The 20,340-nt window shown below is 42.3% G+C and overlaps 1 protein-coding gene across 4 annotated transcripts in view; it reads left to right on the forward strand.

Moving 5' to 3' along the window:
- The window catches only part of uggt2 (UDP-glucose glycoprotein glucosyltransferase 2), a 437,193-nt gene that overhangs the window by 277,599 nt on the left and 139,254 nt on the right, over positions 1-20,340 (forward strand). For all 4 annotated transcript variants that reach the window (XM_041199272.1, XM_041199273.1, XM_041199274.1 and 1 more), the window contains exons 24-26: positions 4,928-5,058; positions 11,142-11,237; positions 11,335-11,434. In XM_041199272.1, the coding sequence (XP_041055206.1) occupies positions 4,928-5,058; positions 11,142-11,237; positions 11,335-11,434 (327 nt within the window). The remainder of the gene's footprint in view (positions 1-4,927; positions 5,059-11,141; positions 11,238-11,334; positions 11,435-20,340) is intronic.

Raw genomic sequence — 20,340 nt, forward strand, 5'->3', positions numbered from 1 at the left:
AACACTTGGCAGGACTACATAGACCAGCAGTTTCTTCTAATAAAAATATGGTTATCACTTTTTTCCATCTCAAATGCTTGATCACAAGTGATACCCAGGCTTAGTGGTTTTACATTAGAGATAGAATCATAGAAAGTTTATGACGCATACCCATCGTGTATGCAGCAGCTTAAGAAAGCTAGCCACCCAGCCTAATCCCACTTTCCAGCATTTGGTCCATAGCCCTGCGGGTTATGCCGCTTTAGATCTGCATCCAGGCACCTTTTTGATGAAATAAGGTTTTCTGCCTCTAACACCCTTTCAGACTGTGAGTTCCAGACCCCTACCATCCTTTAGGTGAAAAAAAGGTTTCCCCATATCCCCTGAATCCTTCTACCAACTACTTTAAATCTATGCCCTTAGTCACTGCCCTCTCTACAAAGGTAAATAGGACCTTCCCATTCATGCTATCCAGGATCCTCACAATCTGTACATCTCAATCAAATCTCCCCTTAACCTCCTCTGTTCCAAGAGGAACAACCCAGCCTTTCCAAATATTCCTCATAGCTGCAATTTTCCAGTCCTGGCAACTTCCTCGTAAATCTCCTTTGTACCCTCTGTAATGCAATTACAACCTTTCTGTTGGTGATGAGGTGATGAGAATGGCACACATTACTCAAGTCGTGACATAACTAATGATTTACATAGTTCCAGCATAATCTCCCTGCTTTTATACTCTATGCCTCGTTTAATGAAGGAAAGGATTCCAAATGCCTTCTTAACCAACTTATCAACCTGTCCTGTTACCTTTAGGAGCCTGTGGGCACTTATTTCAAAGCTCCTCACTTCCTCTGCACCTTTCAGTATCCTCCCATTAATTGTGCATTGCTTTGCCTTGTTTGACTTCCCCAGATGCATCACCTTACATTTCTATGCTTTGAATTCCATTTGCCACTTTTATGCCCACTTGACCAGTCCATTGATATTTTGCTGCAGTCTGCTCACTATCAACCACACAGCCAATTATTGTGTCGTCTGAAAACTATTTCACCATTCCCCCTACATTAACGCCCAAATTGTTAATATATGCTACAAAAAGCAGGGGCCCCAGTACTAAGCCTTGCAGAAACTTACTGGAAACAGCCTTCCAGTCGCAAAAACACCCGTGAACAGCTACCCCTTGTTTCCTGCCACTGAGCCAATTTTGTATCTAGCTTGCTACATTCCCCCAGATCCCATGGACTTTTATTTTTTTAACCATATGCCATGTGGGACCTTGTCAAAAGCCTTGCTAAAATCCATGTCAGCCACATCAACTGCACTAACCTCATCAATGCTCTTGTTACTTCCTTAAAAATTAAATCAAGTTAGTCAGATATGACCTTCCCTTAAGAAATCCATGCAAACTATCCTTGATTAATCCAAGGGTCATGAGGACTTGAAACGTCAACTCTTTTCTTCTCCACCGATGCTGCCAGACCTGCTGAGTTTTTCCAGGTAATTCTGTTTTTGTCTTGATTAATCCATGCCTTTTAAGTTACAGCTTATGCTCTCTCTCAGAATTGATTCCAACTATTTGCTCACTACCGAGGTTAGACTGACTGCCCTGTAATTGTTCGGTCTATGCCTCTCTTCCTTTTTAAATACAGCTACAATATTAGCAGATCTCCAATCCTCCAGCACTACATCTGGTCCAGTGAGGATTGGAAAATGATAGCAGATCTTCTGCTATTTCCTTCCTGGCTTCTTTTAACAGCCTGGGGTACATTTCATCTGGCCCTGGTGATTTTTCCACTTAATACTTCCTCTCTCCCTATACTTAGCACATCCAAAAGTTCACACTTCTCCTCCATAACTACAGTGTCTGCATTAACTAAGTACCCATTAAGAACCAAACCCACATCTTCTATCTCCACACATAGATGGCGCAGTGGTATTGTCGCTGGACTAGTAATCCAGATAATCAGGGTAATGCATTGGGGACTGGGTTTGAATCCTGCCATGGCAGATGGTGGAATTTGACTTCAATAAAAATCTGGAATTAAAAGTCCAATGATGACCATGAAACCATTGTTGATTGTTGTAAAAACCCATCTGGTTCACTAATGTTCTTTAGGGAAGGAAATCTGTTGTCCTTGCCTGGTCTGGCCTACATGTGGCTCCAGACCCACAGCAATGTGGTTGACTCTGAAATTGCCTAGCGAGCCACTCAGTTGTAACAAACCACTACAAAGACACAAAAAAGGAATGAAACCGGATGAATGAATCAGTGCTCCTCCATGTTGAATATCTTTTGGAGTAAGTACTGAGGGTGGCAAGGGCACAGAATGTTCTCTGGGTGGGGGACTTCAATGTCCATCACCAAGAGTGGCTCAGTAGCGCCACTACTGACCGAGCTGGCAGAGTCCTAAATGACAGAGCTGCTGGACTGGGTCTGTGGCAGGTGGTGAGGGAAAAACATACTTGACCTCATCCTCACCAATCTGCCTGCCGCAGATGCATCTGTGCATGACAGTATCGGTAGGAGTGACCATTGCACAGTAATTGTGGAGACAAAATCCCGCCTTCCATTAAGTTGTGTGGCACTACCACCGTGCTAAATGGGACAGATTCCGAACAGATCTAGCAACTCAAGACTGGGCATCCATGAGGCGCTGTGGGCCATCAGCAGCAACAGAATTGTACTGGAACACAATCTGTAATGTCACAGCTCAGCATATCCCCCACTCTACCAATGCCATCAAGCCAGGGGAGCAACCCTGGTTCAATGCAGAGTGCAGGAGGGCATGCCAGGAGCAGCACCAGGCGTAGCTAAAAATGAGCTGTCTGCCTGGTGAAGCTATAACATAGGACTACTTGTGTGCCAAACAGCGTAAGAAGCAAATGATAGACAGAGCTAAGTGATCCCACAACCAACGGATCAGACCTAAGCTCTGCAGTCCTGCCACATCCAGTCGTGAATGGTGATAGACAATTAAAAACTCACTGGAGCAGGAGGAGTCTCCACAAATATCCCCATCCTCAACGATGGAGGAGCCCAGCCCAGCAGTGCATTCACAACAATCTTCAGCCAGAAGTGCTGAGTGGCTGATCCATCTTGGCTTCCTCTGGATGCCCCCAGGATCACAGATGCCAGTCTTCAGCCAGTTCGATCCACTCCACATGATATCAAGAAAGGCTGAAGGCTCTGGATACTGCAAAGGCTATGGGCCCTGACAATAGTCCGGCAACAGTACTGAAGACTTGTGCTCCAAGACATGTCACATCCCTAGCCAAGCTGTTCCAGTACAGCTACAACACTGGCATCTACCCAGCTATGTGGAAAATTGCCCAGGTATGTCCTATACACAAAAAGCGGGACAAATCCAACCCGCCCAATTACCACCCCATCAATCTACTCTCCATCATCAGTAAAGTATTGGAAGGGGTCAACAACAGTACTATCAAGCGGCACTTGCTTAGCAATAACCTGCTTAAGGTTGGATGGGCAGCCCTGTTAATTGTTTTAATGACTATTTAAATGACCTTGATAGGCCTTTGACAGTTTGGCAGACACACAACCTGAAAATCTAAATGAGGTACTGTGACATCGGGACACCCGCCCAACAACACCGCGCGTCATTTTAACATTGGTGAAAATTCTTCCTGTGGACCATAGCGGTTCAAGAAGGCGGCGATTGGGTTCACGCCTGTACCCACACAACCACCACCCCCCCCACCCCAATGGGGGGAAATTTCTGCCCCGTGTGTTGTAGGTACACCCATAATACTATTAGTGAGGGAGTTCCAGGATTTTGACGCAGCGACAGTGAAGGAACGGCAATATATTTCCAAGTCAGGGTGGTGAGTGGCTTGGAGGGCAACTTCCAGGTGGTAGTATTCCCATGTGTCTGCTGCCTTTGTCCTTCTAGCTGGTAGTGATCATGGATTTGGAAGGTGCTGTCTGAGGAGGCTTGGTGAGTTCCTGCAGTGCATCTTGTAGATGGTACACACAGCTGCCATTGTGTGTTGGTGGTGGCAGGAGTGAATGTTTGTGAATGGGGTGCCAATCAAGCAGGCTGCTTTGTCCTGGATAGTGTCAAAGGAAGATGGTTATATTCTCTCTTGTTGAATTGTCTGGCACATATGTTACTTGTCACTTATCAGCCCAAGCCTGAGGTGGATCTAAGGTGGACTAGAAGATTATTGTCATAGTCTTCATAATTTCGACCCTTTCCTCGGTAACCAAGGAGGTAACTCTTCTACTTTGAGCACTACCAACCTTTCAACTATCCCCTCTTCATCTATTTTATGAAGTGCAATGTCTCTACTACCTCCTCTTTTACTTCTACATTGCAGCAGCCTTTTCTGTAGTGAAGTCAGATGTTTACTACCTCAGCCATGTCACTGCCTTCAGAATATTATCTCCTTATTTTATTGTGGCTAAAGGTAGGGGTGCACAAATAGTCCCGTTGTTTATAGGAAATCAGAACTCTTTTCACCACAATTTTTGAAAATTTTTTTTGGTAATTAATAATGAAGAACACTGTAAACTCATCATTATATTTCTGGCAATTTCTGGGCAATTGTGAATTAAATGATAGTTGAGCAGAAGAATTTCATATTCTGGCATGAATTATTGGTATGGCATAATGGCTATGTATTTTTTTTATTAAAGTGTCAAAATTTTTTTTCTCTCTAATTGGCCAAGAATGTTGCAAGACAGAACTCATTTAAAACTTAAACCTACTGTTTTGTGGCAGGCACAGGCCCCAGACTATCATGCTGTTCCATCCCAGTGCTTGGGAGGAAAACTATAATTTTATGTTACCTGTTTTATACATTATAGCTGCTTTAAATTGCCATGTTAGTTAAAAGTAAGCCACTTTTAAGTGTGAATAATGTGAGACCATCACAGATTAATGTTTAATAAAATTTTCTAATATAATTTTGTTACTTACACTCTCAGATTTTGGGTGCTTTCAATTTAAGTGATGAGTTCCATCCTGAAGATTTTAACCTCCTGGAAAGGATCACCCTCAGTACTTCATCGGAGAAGATTAAAGTTCATATAAAACAGATGGGTGTGGATTCTAAAAGGTGTGTTTGTCCTTCTAAATTCTCCTGACTCCTAAAATTAGTTCATTTTGTTGGTGATACAGCAATAAAGTACAAACAAGTAAAACTGCTAACACCTCTCAAAACTGATGCTGATAGTCACTGAAAATACAAAAGGATCTCAAAGATTTGTGCTGATATGCCAAGAACAAAAAATCATTGATTTTGAAAATATGCTTTTATACAAAGGATATAATTATACGGAAAATATTACAAAAAATCCCACACCACAAGCAGAAACACCTAAAGCATTGACATAAAGCTTGGCATTCTAATTGTATCAGCCAATTTTGTGGTATGAATTAGGCAGGTTGTCCCTTCATCAGAATGGTCATAGAGGTGTATAGGGATTCAACATCCAACGTCAAGGGGAGAGAGTTAGGGCCAAGAACTTGGAAGTTGTCAAAGTAACGACAACATCAGATGCATCATAGATGTAGTTGGGAAGAGACTAAACATGGGGAGAAAAAAGAGAGATAGGAAGAAATCCATTTTTGGGACAGGAATAGGTTGAAACGATAGGTCTACGAGGACAGCCCTATTTGCGCATCTTGGGGAAGAAGATACAAGTGAGCTGTTTAGTGTTGGGAAACTATGAGGTTGGACTCCATAGAAGGAAGATCTCCAGAGGAGATGAGGGCAGTGATAGACCTGGAGACAAGGGCTTGATGTTCAGTTGTGGGGTCATGGTCTCAGGAGAGATAGGAGGTAGTGTCCAAGAATTGGTATTCAGCCTCTGCAACATAGAGGTTGGCTCACCAGACAGCACCACCCTTGTCAGCAGGTTTGGTGACAACGTTAGGGTCGGTTCCTGGAGTACTACATTCAGTTCTGGACACTGAACCTCAAGAATAATATATTGGCCTTGTGGAGGATGAGTTGCTAGTTCAGCAGAATCACAGGTATAAAAGAATAAAATTTGGAAGATGGTTTGCATGGACCATATGTATACTTCCTCAAGTTTAGAAGACCAACTGATATTCTAATTAAGGTGTTTAATATAATTGAGTGGTAGGATCCATAGAAAGGAACTATTTCCTCATGTGGAGGTCTAGAAGTAGGGAGCATATAAGGAGGCTTAAAATCAGAGGTAGACGGTTCAGAGGTGATGTTAGGAAGAGCTCTTACCTACACTCCCCCTACCTCCTCTCCATCCACCCCTTCACCCAGCTCACCCAAAGCTATTGAGGCTTTGTAAACGGAATATTTCAAAACTAAGATGGACATCATGAGGTAAGGGTACCACAAAGAGATTACAAAATCAAGAAGGTTATGCTGACCCATTTTAAAGCTCTGGTCAGACCTCAATTTGAGTATTATCTCATATTCTGTTTGGAACAGGGACCAGGGAAAGATATGAGGGTGTAGAGGAGATTTTAGCTACAAGGTTAGGTTGGACTAGCTGGGATTGTTCTCCTTGGAGAAAAGGAGATTGAGGGGACATGTACAAGATTATGACAGGTTTAGATAAGATGGAGAAAGAAAATTTGGTCCCATCACCTAGTCATGCAAGAGCTAGGTGGCATAGATTAAAGTTTTGGGTGAAAGGTAAAGAGGGATGTGAGGAATAACTTTTTTTATGCAGCAAACGGTCATGGCCTGGAACTTGCTGCTTACAAGAGTTGTGGTACTGGAGTTGAGGAATGATTTCTAAAGGAAATTTATGGACACTTGAGGGGAAATAAACTTGCAGGGCTATGGGGTAGAGCAGGAATGGGAGTGATTGGATTGTTCTACAGGGAGCCGGCAAGGACTTAATAGGCTGAAAGCCACCTTCTGTGCCGTTATGACTCTACATGAGAAAAGGGAAGCATTCATAAGGGCTAGAAGGCTGGGAACAAATGAAGCCCGTGGAGAATATAAAGAAAGTAGGGAGAAACTTAAGCAAGGAGTCAGGAGGGCTAAATGGGGTCATGAAAAGTCACTGGCAACTAGGATTAAGGAAAATCCCAAGGCCTTTTATACATATGTAAAAAGCAAGAGGATAGCCAGGGAAAGGGTGGGCCCACTCAGGGATAGAGGTGGGAATCTGTGTGTGGAGCCAGAAGAAAAGGGAGAGATACTATATGAGTACTTCTCATCAGTATTCACCAAAGAGAAGGACTTAGCGGTCGATTTGTCTAGGAAAGAGTGTGTAGATAGCCTAGATCATGTTGAGATCAAAAAAGAGGAGGTGTTAGGCGTCTTGAAGAATATTAAGGTGGATAAGTCCCCAGGGCCAGATGGGATCTATCCCAGAGAACTGAGGGATGCAAGGGAGGAGACTGCTGGGGCCTTGACAGAAATCTTTGTATCCTTACTGGCTACGGGTGAGGTCCCAGAGGACTGGAGAATGGCCAATGTTGTTCCATTGTTTAAGAAGGGTAGCAGGGATAATCCAGGAAATTACAGGCCGGTGAGCCTTACGTCAGTGGTAGGGAAATTATTGGAGAAGATTCTTCGTGACAGGATTTACTACCATTTAGAAGCAAATGGGTGTATTAGTGAGAGGCAGCATGGTTTTGTGAAGGGGAGGTCATGTCTCACTAACTTGATCGAGTTTTTTGAGGAAGTGACAAAGATGATCGACGATGGAAGGGCAGTGGATGTTATATACATGGATTTCAGTAAGGCCGTTGACAAGGTCCCTCATGGCAGACTGGTACAGAAGGTAAAGTTGCATGGAATCAGAGGTGAGCTGGCAAGATGGATACAGAATTGGCTTGGTCATAGAAGACAGAGGGTAGCAGTGGAAGGGTGCTTTTCTGAATGGAGAGCTATGACTAGTGGAGTTTTGCAGGGATCAGTGCTGGGACCTTTGCTGTTTGTAGTATACATAAATGATTTGGAGGAAAATGTAACTGGGCTAATTAGTAAGTTTGCAGACGACACTAAGGTTGGAGGAGTTGCAGATAGTGAAGAGGATTGTCAAAGGATACAACGGGATATAGATCGGTTGGAGACTTGGGCGGAGAAATGTCAGATGGAGTTTAATCTGGACAAGTGCGAGATAATGCATTTTGGAAGGTCTAATACAGGCAGGAATTATACAGTAAATGGCAGAACCCTTAAGTGCATCGACAGGCAGAAACTGAGTGTACAGGTCCACAGGTCACTGAAAGTGGCAACGCAGGTGGATAAGGTAGTCAGGGAGGCATATGGCATGCTTGCCTTCATTGGCAGGGGTATTGAGTATAAAAGCTGGGAAGTCATGCTGCAGCTGTATAGTACCTTGGTTAGGCCACACTTGGAATATTGCATGCAATTCTGGTCACCACATGACATGAAGAATATGGAGGCGTTGGAGAGGGTGCAGAGGAGGTTTACCAGGATGCTGCCTGGTCTGGAGGTTTTTAGCTATGAGGAGAGGTTGGAGAAACTCGGATTGTTCTCACTAGAGCGAAGGAGTTTGAGGGGCAACTTGATAGAAGTTTACAAAATTATGAGTGGCATGGACAGAGTAGATAGTCAGAAGCTTTTTCCCAGGGTGGAAGAGTCAATTACTAGGGGACATAGATTTAAAGTGAGAGGAGAAAATTATAGAGGAGATGTGCAGGGCAACTTTTTTTACACAGAGGGTAGTGAGTGTCTGTAATTCGCTGCCAGAGGAGGTGGTGGAAGCAGGTACGATAGTGATGTTTAAGAGGCAGCTTGACAAATACGTGAATAGGAAGGGAATAGAGGGATACGGACCCTGGAAGTGCAAAATGTTTTAGTTGACGGGCAATATGATCGACGCAGGCTTGGAGGGTCAAAGGGCCTATTTCTGTGCTGTACGTTTCTTTGTTCTTTGTACATTGGTCAGTAACCAGAGGTCAAAGATTTAAAATAATCAGCAAAAGAAGTAGAGGGGAATTGGGAATAAATTTCTGCACATAGAGAGACATTAAAACCTGAAATGCATTACTTAAAAGCATGTTGGAGTCAGATTCCATAGGAACTTTTATTATTACAAATTATTTATATACTTGAAGAAGACTAAGCTAGGATGTGGAACCAATTTGGATAAGTTTTTCAAAGAGCCTCCACAGGCTTCATGGGCTAAATAGCCTCCCTCTGTGCTATCACACTCTGGACAAGATTTCAGCTCACTGAAAACCCATTCACGCACATAGAGTTAAAATCAGTCCTGTGATTCTATGGGCAGGATCTTCCGGTTGGCGAGCGGGGTCGGGGCCCGCTCGCCGACGCATAAAATGATGCGGGGTGATGTTGAGGCCATTAAAAAACTAGTTAAGGTTGTGAAGGTTGGTGGGCAGGCCGGGAGCCCTGGCAGGCTTCAAAAAAAGCATGAAACCTCATCCACGGGCGAGATGAGGTTTCATGAGGGTATGTAAATTTTTAAGAAAGGTTTCAATAAAACTTATGGACATGTCCCAACTCATGTGACAGTGTCACATGAGGGGACATGGCAGGGAAAATTTTTAAACATGTTCATTAAAAGTTTTAAATTGGAGTTGATCTCCCTGAGGCAGCACTTATCCTCAGGGAGATCTGTGTGCTCTTTCGTGCGCATGTGCGAAGGATCGCACTCCTGGCTGAGGGAATCCCCCACCCACACCCCACCGCCATCACACTTTCATGCCAGCCTCGTTTTTCACTCTCATGTTCATTATGTTTGGACCATTGCAAAGGGCAACTTCATGTGTGGCACTGAAGCTCTGAAGACAAGTCCTATGGACTGGAAACATTAACTCTGTTTCTCTCTCCACAGATGCGGCCAGACCTGCTGAGTTTTCCCAGCTTTTTCTGTTTTTATTTTGGATTCCCAGCACCCACAGTATTTAGCTTTTATTCATACGTGGTACTTCTGGCTGACTTTGCCTTTCATTAATCAGCTTGTTCAGCCATCGAAAGAAATGCAGTACATGATCTCATGTGACCCCGCCAAAGTTCTGAGGCTGCATTCCCATCATCCCTCGCAGATGGAAGGATGCTAATCAGTTATTCTCATTGTAAATTCCAACCAATGTACTTACAGTGTAAGCTAAAATCTAAGTTGAAACTGCAGAGAAGGTTCTTAATTGTCAGATATCATCCCCTGAGATGTCAAATTGCATAAGTTAAAGATTTTATGGCAGTTCAAGGAAGACCACAAACTTCCTGACTCACACTTTCTATCACCCAATACTACCAAAGAAAATACAGTGGTTCAGTTATTATTCTTGTCATTTATAGAATTTCATTGCTGTAAAATGGCTGGTGCATTTGCCCATGTAACAGCCGTTGCATACCAAAAGGATTATTGTGTCTCATTTTTTACTGAGACAGTAAATTAACTGAGAGTAACTGAGACAATTATTTTTGAGCTTACAAATTATTTGAAAAGCAGTAAACATATGCAAGGAATTCCTCGACTGAAAGGTGATCGGCATATTCCTGTTGGAGTTTATTTCTTCAGCTCAAACTATCTTTTTAAACATTACTCCATGTATTCAATTAAATCTTTTGTCAGCCTTAAAATTGCATACATTAGAGAGTTTACGAGGAGAATAAGAAAACAGCTGATTCGTGCACCATTTGTCACTTTACCAATTTTCACTAAAATAAATACTGAATTTAGTTTCTTTGCTCTTTTTCCTTCTATCGCTTTAACTTGCTGCTTTGACTTAGACTTTCTACTCAAACTTTTTGCAATGTTTGCTGATCCTCACCTCACGTTACTGCAAACCTCAAAATACCTGCTGCTTCAATCCTTGAAGTATCAGGCAGTCCTTATTGTTGTTGTTTCCATTCACATATGCCCAGGAGCTCAGATATGATACTATTATGGGCCAGAATTATGAGCAGGGATTTCCATTTCTTACTCAGATCTGCAGCAATGTTCATTAGAGGAGGAGGTGGGCATTTCCTCGCCTGCATCCCTCTGTCTTGATGTCACTTTTGTCTGGTTGGATTCTGTCCTCCCCAGAATTCCAGCAGTTATCCCACTGCAGAAATAAGTACACTTGGAGAAAGCAAATGTCTTGTATATGGAATTGTATAATGGCATCACAAAATGGCTGTTGATTCCAGACATACTGATTACTCTTTGAACAAGAATAAAATTGGGAAACAACTTATATTTTCTTCCTCTTGTTCTGAAGTGGCAGTGATCTACTTATGAAGGTAGATGCTCTTCTATCATCAATGCCTAAAGTGGAATCTCGAAGGGATGTCAAGTTTCTTCAAGATCAGTTAAGGTAATAACAGATTCAATAGCTGAACCTTTCCTAAACTAAGTTGTATTCCTAGTATCATGTTGTCTAAATTGTCAAAATATTTGTTTTTGTTCTGCAGTGTCGTAAAGATAGAACCTCAAGATGGAGCTTTTTATGAAGTGGTGGCCATTCTTGATCCAGTAAGCAGGGAGGCACAAAGGATAGCCCCATTACTAATGGTGAGAATGTAAACCTTCATTCAATTGTGCAAGTTGTTCACCATTTAATCTTCCAGGATACGCCTGCAGTGTAAATTATTACAGAGAAATGATTGTTATGAATTCTGGAAAATAGAACAAACAACTATTTCAAAATCGAGATAGAAAATGTTAGAAAAACACAGCAGATCTGGCAGCATCTTTGGAGAGAGAAATGATGTTAACATTTCAAATCCAATATGAATCCTCTTCAGAACTTATTCATTCAGAAGAAGAGCCATATTGGGCTCGAAATGTTAACGCTGTTTCTGTCTCCACAGACAGACCTGCTGAGTTTTTCCAGCGCTTTCTGTTTGTATTTCAGATCTTCAGCATCTGCAGTATTTTGATTTTATTTCTAAACCTACCCCTATTTGGGGAGACAGAAAGCAGGAAACTACAGGCCATTTAGCTTAACATTTGTCGTAAGGAAATATTAGAAGCTATTATTAAAGAAGTTATAGCAGGGCACTTGGATAAGCTCAAGGTCATCAGACAGAATCAACATGATTTTGTGAAAGGGAAATCATGTTTAGCAACTTATTGGAGTTCTTTGAGAAAGTAACATTTGCTGTGGATCAAATGGAACTGGTGGATGTACTATACTTAGATTTACAGAAGGCATTTGATAAAGTGCCACATCAAAGGTTATTGCGGAAAATAAAAGTTCCTGGTATAAGGGGAAACATATTGGCTTGGGATAGAAGATTAGCTGGCTAACAGGAAGTAGTAGGCATAAATGGTTCTTTTTCAGGTTGGCAGGATGTGATGAATGGTGTGCTACAGGGATGAGTGCTGGGACTCAACTGTTTACAATTTATGTAAATGACTTGGATGAAGGGATTAAAGGGATGGTTGCCAAATTTGCTGATGACACAAAGATAGGTAGGAAAGTAAGTTGTGAAGAGGACATAAGGAGGCTACAAAAAGATATTGGGCAGAATATTGAGCTCGGTGGACGGGCGCGCGCCCGACCCGGCAGAGCGTAAAATGATGCGCAATGACGTCGGGCGAGCATTCCAACGTCATCTCGTAGTCCCGTGATATTTCAGTGTGCGCCTGCCGTCAATTAAAAACCTAGTAAAGCCGTTAACAAGGTAATTAATTTCAACTTTACGCTGCTCATCCAACCTTATGGTTGGCGGGTAGGCAAAAACACTAAGCGGCCTTTGCACTTTTTAGGAAACCTCTTCCATGGGCGGGATGAGGTTTCCTAAAACAAATGAAATTAAAATAAAAAATTCACACAAATTAAAAACATGTCCCTGCTCATGTGACAGAGTTCATGCTAGGCCTGCTATCCCTCCTCCTTCCACCTGCACAGACAGCACTGAGCGCTGCCACTTGCGTTCCACGCTAGGCAGGCCTTAATTGACTCGCCCACGTAAAATCGCGGTGTGATACTGATCACGGGCGGCGGTCGGCTTCCCGATCGCCCCCTCCTGCCCCCACCGAGCACTCCCGCCAAGGATAAAATTCTGCCCATAGATAGGTTAAGTGAGTGGGCAAAGATCTGGCAAATGGAATATAATGCGGGAAAATGTGAAATTGTCCACAATAGTAGGAAGAATATAAGAGAAGTATATTATCTAAATGGTGAGAGATTGCAGAGTTCCGAGTTGCAGAGGGATCTGGGTGTCCTAGTTCATGAATCACAAAAAGGTAGTATGCAGGTACTGCAAGTAGTTAGGAAAGCTAATAGAATGTTATCATTTACTGCATGGGGAATTGAATACAGAAGTTGGGAGGTTATGCTTCAGTTGTACAGGGCACACTTTTAGAGCACTGTGCCCAGTATTGGTCACCTTCTTTAAGGAAAGATGTAAGTGCATTAGAAGCACTTCAGAGAAGGCTAACCAGACTAATACCTGGAATGGGTGGGTTGTCTTATGAGGAAAGATTGGAATAGGCTTGTATCCTCTGGAGTTTAGAAGTGTGAGAGGCAACTTAATTGAAACCTATAAGATCCTGAAGGGCCTTGAGATGGTGGATGTGGAGAGGATGTTTCCTCATGTGGGTGAATCCTGAACTAGGGGTCACTGTTTAAAAATAAGGGGTCGCACATTTAAAACAGAGATGAGGCGAATTTGTTTCACTCAGAGGGTTGTGAGTCTTTGGAACTCTCTTCCTGAAAAGGTGATGGAAGCAGAGTCTTTGAATATTTTTAAGGCAGAGGCGGATAGATTCTTGGCAAGCAAGGGGGTGATATGTTATCGGGGGTAGGTGGGATGCAGATTTCAAGTTACTGTCAGATCAGTCATGATTTTATGAAATGGCGGAGCAGGCTTGAGGGGCTGAATGGCCTACACCTGCACCTTGTTCATATGCTCACATATGTCCCTACCCCACCCTGAAAAAGAAACACACACATACACAGATACAAGCATATTTTTATGATTTTTCTCCATGTGAACAGTAATAATATCTTTTCAAGAAGATTTGAGAAAATTCTCTTTAGACGCTACATATGTCAAACAATTCGTAGAACCGTCAAGTCACTTCTAAGCAGTAAAATGTACAAACTGAACATAATTTACTCAAGATTGGTGCTCAAGGGTTTAGATCAGAGTTCCTTCTGACTCCTCATCTTAGTGAATATCTAAGGTCTCAAGTTGAAATCCTGCTACTATAGTAAATGGAACCCTTTGCATCTCTGTCATTCTAATTCCTCTTATACAAATTTATATTTCCACAGATGCTGCATTTAGATTCATACTGATTACTTGTATTTATATTCTTTAATAAAATTTAAATTATCAATTGACTATTCTTTAAAATATTTTTCTCATGTATGACTATTTTATAAATAAATAGTCACGACCAAGTGTATTCTTAAGCTAAAGTGGAGTTAGATGGTAAGGCCAGTTGGACCAGAGTGAGTCAGCATAATTCACTCTACATTCTGAGGTTAGATAATCAGTCCTATTTTTGCATAAATCCATATGAACACCTCTTACAATAAGTGACCTTATTGCTATATTAAGTTTGTATCTTAGAAGTGAGAAAAAAACACACATTTAGATACCCAGGGGCAACTGTGAAGAAAATAATAAGATGAATTTATCATTGCCTTGAAGTTCTTTGTAAGAAAGATGAGCACTTAATTCATGCTCAGTTGTTCATTAAACATTCTAGATATGTATGGCCGCATAGGGTCAAATAGGTCTGATGTGTTATTTTCTAAGATATGAACTGGATTGAAGGATATATCATTTTTGAGAAGGTCAGAAAAAGGTGCATTGAGAGTGATAGATAAGGTATTAGGACTGGATGAGATGCATCCAAGGGTACTGAGGGAAGTGAGAATTTCAGAGGCACCAGTGATAGTCTTCCAGTCTTCCTAAGCCAGAGGGGAGGTAGCAGAGGACTGGAGAACTGTGAATATTACAGCTTTGTTCAAAAAGGGGTGCAAGGATAATTCTGGGAACTACAAGCCAGTCAGTTTGACCTCAGTGGTAGGGAAACTTCTGGAAATTATAATACAGGAAAAAAATTAATAACCACTTAGACAAGTGCAGAATAATTAAGGAAAACCATCATGAGTTCATCAAGGGAAAATCATGTTTAATTGCTGGAGTTTTTTGAGGAGGTAACAGAGAAGGTTGATAAAGGAAAAACCATTGATGTAGTGTATATGGATTTTCAAAAGGCAATTGATACAGTGCCACACAGACTTGCGAGCAAAATTCTAGGTCATGGAATAAAAGGGAAAGTAGGTACTTCAATAAAAAATTGGCTAAGTGACAGAAAACAGAGTAGTGCTAAATGGTTGTTTTTCAGATTGGAGAAAGGTTTGTAGTTGAGTTCCTCAGGGTTCAGTGTTGGGATCCTTGGTCTTTCTGATATAAATTAATGACCTAGATGTTGTATGCAGAGCATGATTTCAAAATTTGCAAGTGATATGAAGATTGGAAATGTTGTCAACTGTGATGGGGATAGACTTGAACTTCAAAAGGATGTAGACATGTTGGTAGATTGAGCAGACAAGTGGCAGATGAAGTTCAACGCAGAGGAGTGTGAAGTGATTTGTTTTAGTGAAAAAGATATGGTGAGACAGTATAAAGTAAAGGGAGAGCCTCTAAAGGAGGTGCAGAAACAGAAGGAACTCAGTGTATACGTACATAGGTCACTGAAAATGGCAGGGCATGTTGAGAGAGCAGTTAATAAAGCATATAGTGTCTTATGTTTTATTAATAGGGCCTTTGAGTACAAGAGTAAGGAGGTCATGTTGAACTTGTATGTATAAGGCACTAGTTAGGCCTCATCTGGAGTACTGTGTCCAGTTCTGGGCACCATACCTGAGGAAGGATGTGAAGGCCTTGGAGACAGTACAGAGGAGATTCACAAGAATGATTCACGCGATGAAGAACTGTAGCTATGAGGATAGATTGGAGAGGTTGGGACTGTTTTCCTTGGAGAAAAGAAGGTTGAGAGGAGACTTGATATTCAAGATCCTGAGGGGTGTGGACAGGGTAAATAGTGAGAAACTGTTCCCACTCAAGAGAGCATCAAGAACCAGAGGGCACAGATTCAAACTAATTGGCAAAAGGAGTAAATGTGATGTGAGGAAAAAATTTCACCTCGAGGATGCTTGGAATCTGGAACAAACTTCCTGAAAGAGTGGTGGAGGCAGGTTCAATCAAGGTATTCAGAAGGGAATTGAATTGCTACCTGAAAGTGGAGAAAATGTGGAAGGTTACAGTGATAAGGCAGGAGAGTGGGACTAGGTGGAATGCACTTTCAGAGAGCCAGTGAAGACTCAATGGGCCAAATGGCCTCCTTCTGCATGGTAAAGAGACTGAAGCTGTGATGGAACAGAGAAATGAAACAGATGAAAAGACTTCACTAATAAGTTGACCTTTATTGCACCCTTACAGCTATCACTGAGGAGTTCTCTCAGTGACAAATCCTGTTTTTTTGTCGCTCTTCCAACTCTTTCAACAGAGGAAGCCAGTTATGCCTGATCTTTGAGCTATCCAATTAAAACACAATCCTGCTCTTTCCCCATAACTTTAAAATTTTCCCCCATTGAAGTATTTATCAAATTCCCTTTTGAAAGTTACTATTTAATTTCCTTCCACCATCCTTTCAGACAATGCATTCCAGATCATAATGGACTCATAGATGTTTGCAGCATAGAAGGAGGCCATTCAGCCCTTCATATCCACACTGGTCAACAAAGATTGGACTAAACTAATCCCATTTTCCAACACTTGGCCTATAGCCCTGGAGGCTATGGCAAAGCAAGTGAATATCCAAATACTTTTTAAATGTCATATGAGTTTCTGACTCAACCACCCTTTCAGGCAGAGTTCCAGGCTCCAACCACCCTCTGGATGAAGAAATTTCTCCTCAACTCCTCTCTTAGCCTTGTACCTCGTACCTTAAATCTATGCCTGCTGGCTATTGACCCCTCTACTAATGGAAAAAGTGCCTTCCTATCCACCCTATCTTTGCCCCTCATAATCTTATACATCTTTATCAGGTCCCCTCTCACCCTTCGCTGCTCCATGGAAAACAACCCCGCCTATCCAATCTTTCCTCATAGCTCAGACCCTCCAGCCCAGGCAGCATCCTGGTAAATCTCCTCTGCACCCTCTCCAGTGCAATCACATCCTTCCTATAATGTGCTGACCAGAACTGCACACAGTACTCCAGTTGTGGCCTAACCAGCATTTTATACAGTTCCAGCATAACCTCACTGCTCTTGTATTCTATGCCTCGGCTAATAAAGGCAAGTATCCCATACGCCTCCTTAACCACTTTAACTACCTACCCTGCTACCCCCTACCTACCCTGCTACCCCCAAGGATCTGTGGATACGCGCACCAAGGTCCCTCTGATCCTCAATACTTTCCAGGGTCTTACCATTCATAGTGTAATCCCTTGCCTTGTTAGTCCTCGCCAAGCGCATTACCTCATACTTTTCTGGGTTGAATTCCTTTTGCCACTGTTCTGCCCACCTGATCAGTCCATTGATATCCTCCTGCAGTTTACGGCTATCCTCCTCACTATGTACCAATTTTTTTGTCATCCGCGAACTTCCTGATCATACCCTATGTTTAAGTCCAAATTATTTATGTACACCACAATCAGCAAGGACCCCAGCACCGAGCTCTGTGGAACCCCACTGGAAATAGACTTCTAGTCACAGAAACACCCCTTTACTCTCAGCCTCTGCTTTCTGTCTCTCAGCCAATTTTGTATCCAACATGCCAGTTTGCCTTGGATCCCATGGGTTCTTACTTCCTTGTCCAGTCTGCCATGAGGGACCTTATCAAATTGCTAAAGTCCATGTGGACCACATCAAATGCATTACCCTTATCAACAGTCCTGGTTACCTCCTCAAAAAATTCAATCAAATTTGTCAAACGCAACCCTCGTTAATAAATCCATGCTGACTATCCCTGATTAATCCGTGTCTCTCCAATTGCCGATATATTCTGTCCCTCAGAATTCTTTCTAGTAACTTTCCCATCACCGAGGTTAGACTGACTGGCCTGTAATTTCCTGGCCTATCTCTTCCTCCTTTTTTTAATAATGAGACAACATTAGCAGTCCTCTGGCACCTCACCTGTGGCCAGAGAGAATTTGAAAATTACTGCCAAGGCCCCTGATGTCTCTTCCCTTGCCTCCTCCCTCAACAGCCTGGGATACATCTCAACCAGGCCTGCCGATTTATCCACTTTTAAAGCCGCTAAACCAGCTAGTACCTCCTCTCTCTCTATGTTAATTTCCTCTAATGTTTCACATTCTTCCACCCTGATATCTATACCTGCATCGTCCTTTTCCATTCTGAAGGCCTAAGTAAGGTCTTCCGGGTCCACACACAGATTACCACCATGGCCCCTAATTCGCCCTACTCTTTCCCGAGTTATTCTCTTGCTCTTTATATATTTAAAAAACCCCTTTGGGTTTTCCTTTATTTTACCCACCAATGCTTTCTCATGCTTTCCTAATTTCCTTTTTAAGTCCCCCCCTGCACTTTTTATACTCCTCTAGGGACTTTGCCGTATTGAACCCTCAGTATCTGCCATAACCTCTTTTTTTCTTAATCCTAACCTTTATGTCCCTTGACATCCAAGGTTCTCCGGACTTGGTCCCCCACTTTGTTTTTACGGGAACATATATGCCCTGTACTCTCGCTATTTCCTCCTTGAATGCCCCACTGCATTAAAAAAAATCTCTTGTCTCCTCTCCTCAGCTTTGGCTCTTTTGCCAATTAATTAATATAACTGTGTCCTCTGATTGCCAATCCATTGTCGGTAGAAATAGTTTCTCCTACTTTACTCTATCAAAACCCCTCATGATTTACTTCTACCAAATCACCCCTTAACCTTTGCTGCTCCAAGGAGATTGATCTTGGAATCTCTAGTTTCTCAATATGACTGAAATACCTCGCCCCTCCTCTGGGGGAATCCAATATCTCCATGTCTGATCTATTTTGGATGGTGCCTATATTAAAGTCCAAGCATGCAGAATACTCTGTAATATATTGCAGAGCCCCTCCTGACCTATTAAAGAAATGTAAGGGTTCTTTAAGGCCCCTGGAGATTCCTCTGTGGCAACTTGGCAGAGGCATGTATTTCATTGTAGCACCCCATAATTGTTTTTCCTGCATCTGATAAAGAGTATTCTTTCTCACTCACCTGCCATCTGTTCACTTGATAACCCTCTTTAAAGGCGTCAGGAAAGGCAGAATTCCTGACAGAAATTGCATTATGGAAATCTCCAGCACGTCTGAGATTGACGTATCAAAAACAATTGAGGTTAACTGTAGGATCTTGTAATGTTACATGGGTGCCATATACTCTATCTGCATGTTGCCGAACCCAGTGCTGGGAAAAATGTCAACCTGGATCAATGGCCAGCTGCTGCCCTAAGACGTTTGTCAGTAGCATGATGGGACCCGAGATAATATTAAACACATTTTCTGTGGCTGCTTGAAATAAGCCAGTATCTTAAAAATTTGAATGCAGTGCTAACTTTCACAACTCCAGGCAGAGCTGTGATATGAGCAAATGAACTTTGAAGCAGGTCTTCATGCAATAGATAATTCAGTTTCCCCATTGCCTCTTTGTTTAGATGTAGTCTTCTTAATGAGATATTTATGTGACTTTGAGGCTTGTACATTCTTTGAGGGGAGTAATATCATGTAGGGCACATTGTCCTTATATGCTGCTTCACTTTCCTTCACTTCACCTTGCACTGCTCTTTCTCTTCCTTTCAAATTGTAAACAGAGAACTTCCCATTGAGAATTCCATACCTGGATCTCAAAGCTTTTTAATGCTACAAAAACTTGCATTTATATAGCATAGTAAAATGTCCCAAGGCACTTCACAGGAGGATAGTGACTGAAATTTGATGACATAACAATAGTGGAGCAATTAAAATTGGGGATACACAAGAGGCCAAAACGGGAGGAGCACTGGGATCTTTGAGGGTTGTAAGGCTGCCAGAGGCTACAGATATAGGGAAGGCCCATTTGAAAACAAGGATGAGATTTGTAATCTAGGCATTGTCAGACCAGGAGCCAGTGTAGATCAGTGGGCACAGGGTGATGGATGAATGTTTTTGTTGCGAGCTAGGTTGCAGGCGTAGAGTTCGCATGTGCTCTAGTTCAGGGAGGGTGCGGGTCCAGTCAGGAGAGCATTGGAATAGTCAGGTCTAGAGGCAGCAAAGACATCAATGAGGGTTTCAACAGCGGATGAGTGTTTCAGCAGTAGATTAGTGGAGGTATGGGTGGAGACATGGGTGGAGACAGTTGATGTTATAGAGGAAGAAATAGGCAGTCTCAGTGATGGAATGGATGTTCAGAAGCTCGTCCTGGGGTCAAATACGACACCAAAGTTGTGAACAGTCTCACACAGTGGTCAGGGAGCAGGAC

Source organism: Carcharodon carcharias, chromosome 11, assembly GCF_017639515.1.
Source record: "Carcharodon carcharias isolate sCarCar2 chromosome 11, sCarCar2.pri, whole genome shotgun sequence".
NCBI classification, from domain to species: domain Eukaryota; kingdom Metazoa; phylum Chordata; class Chondrichthyes; order Lamniformes; family Lamnidae; genus Carcharodon; species Carcharodon carcharias.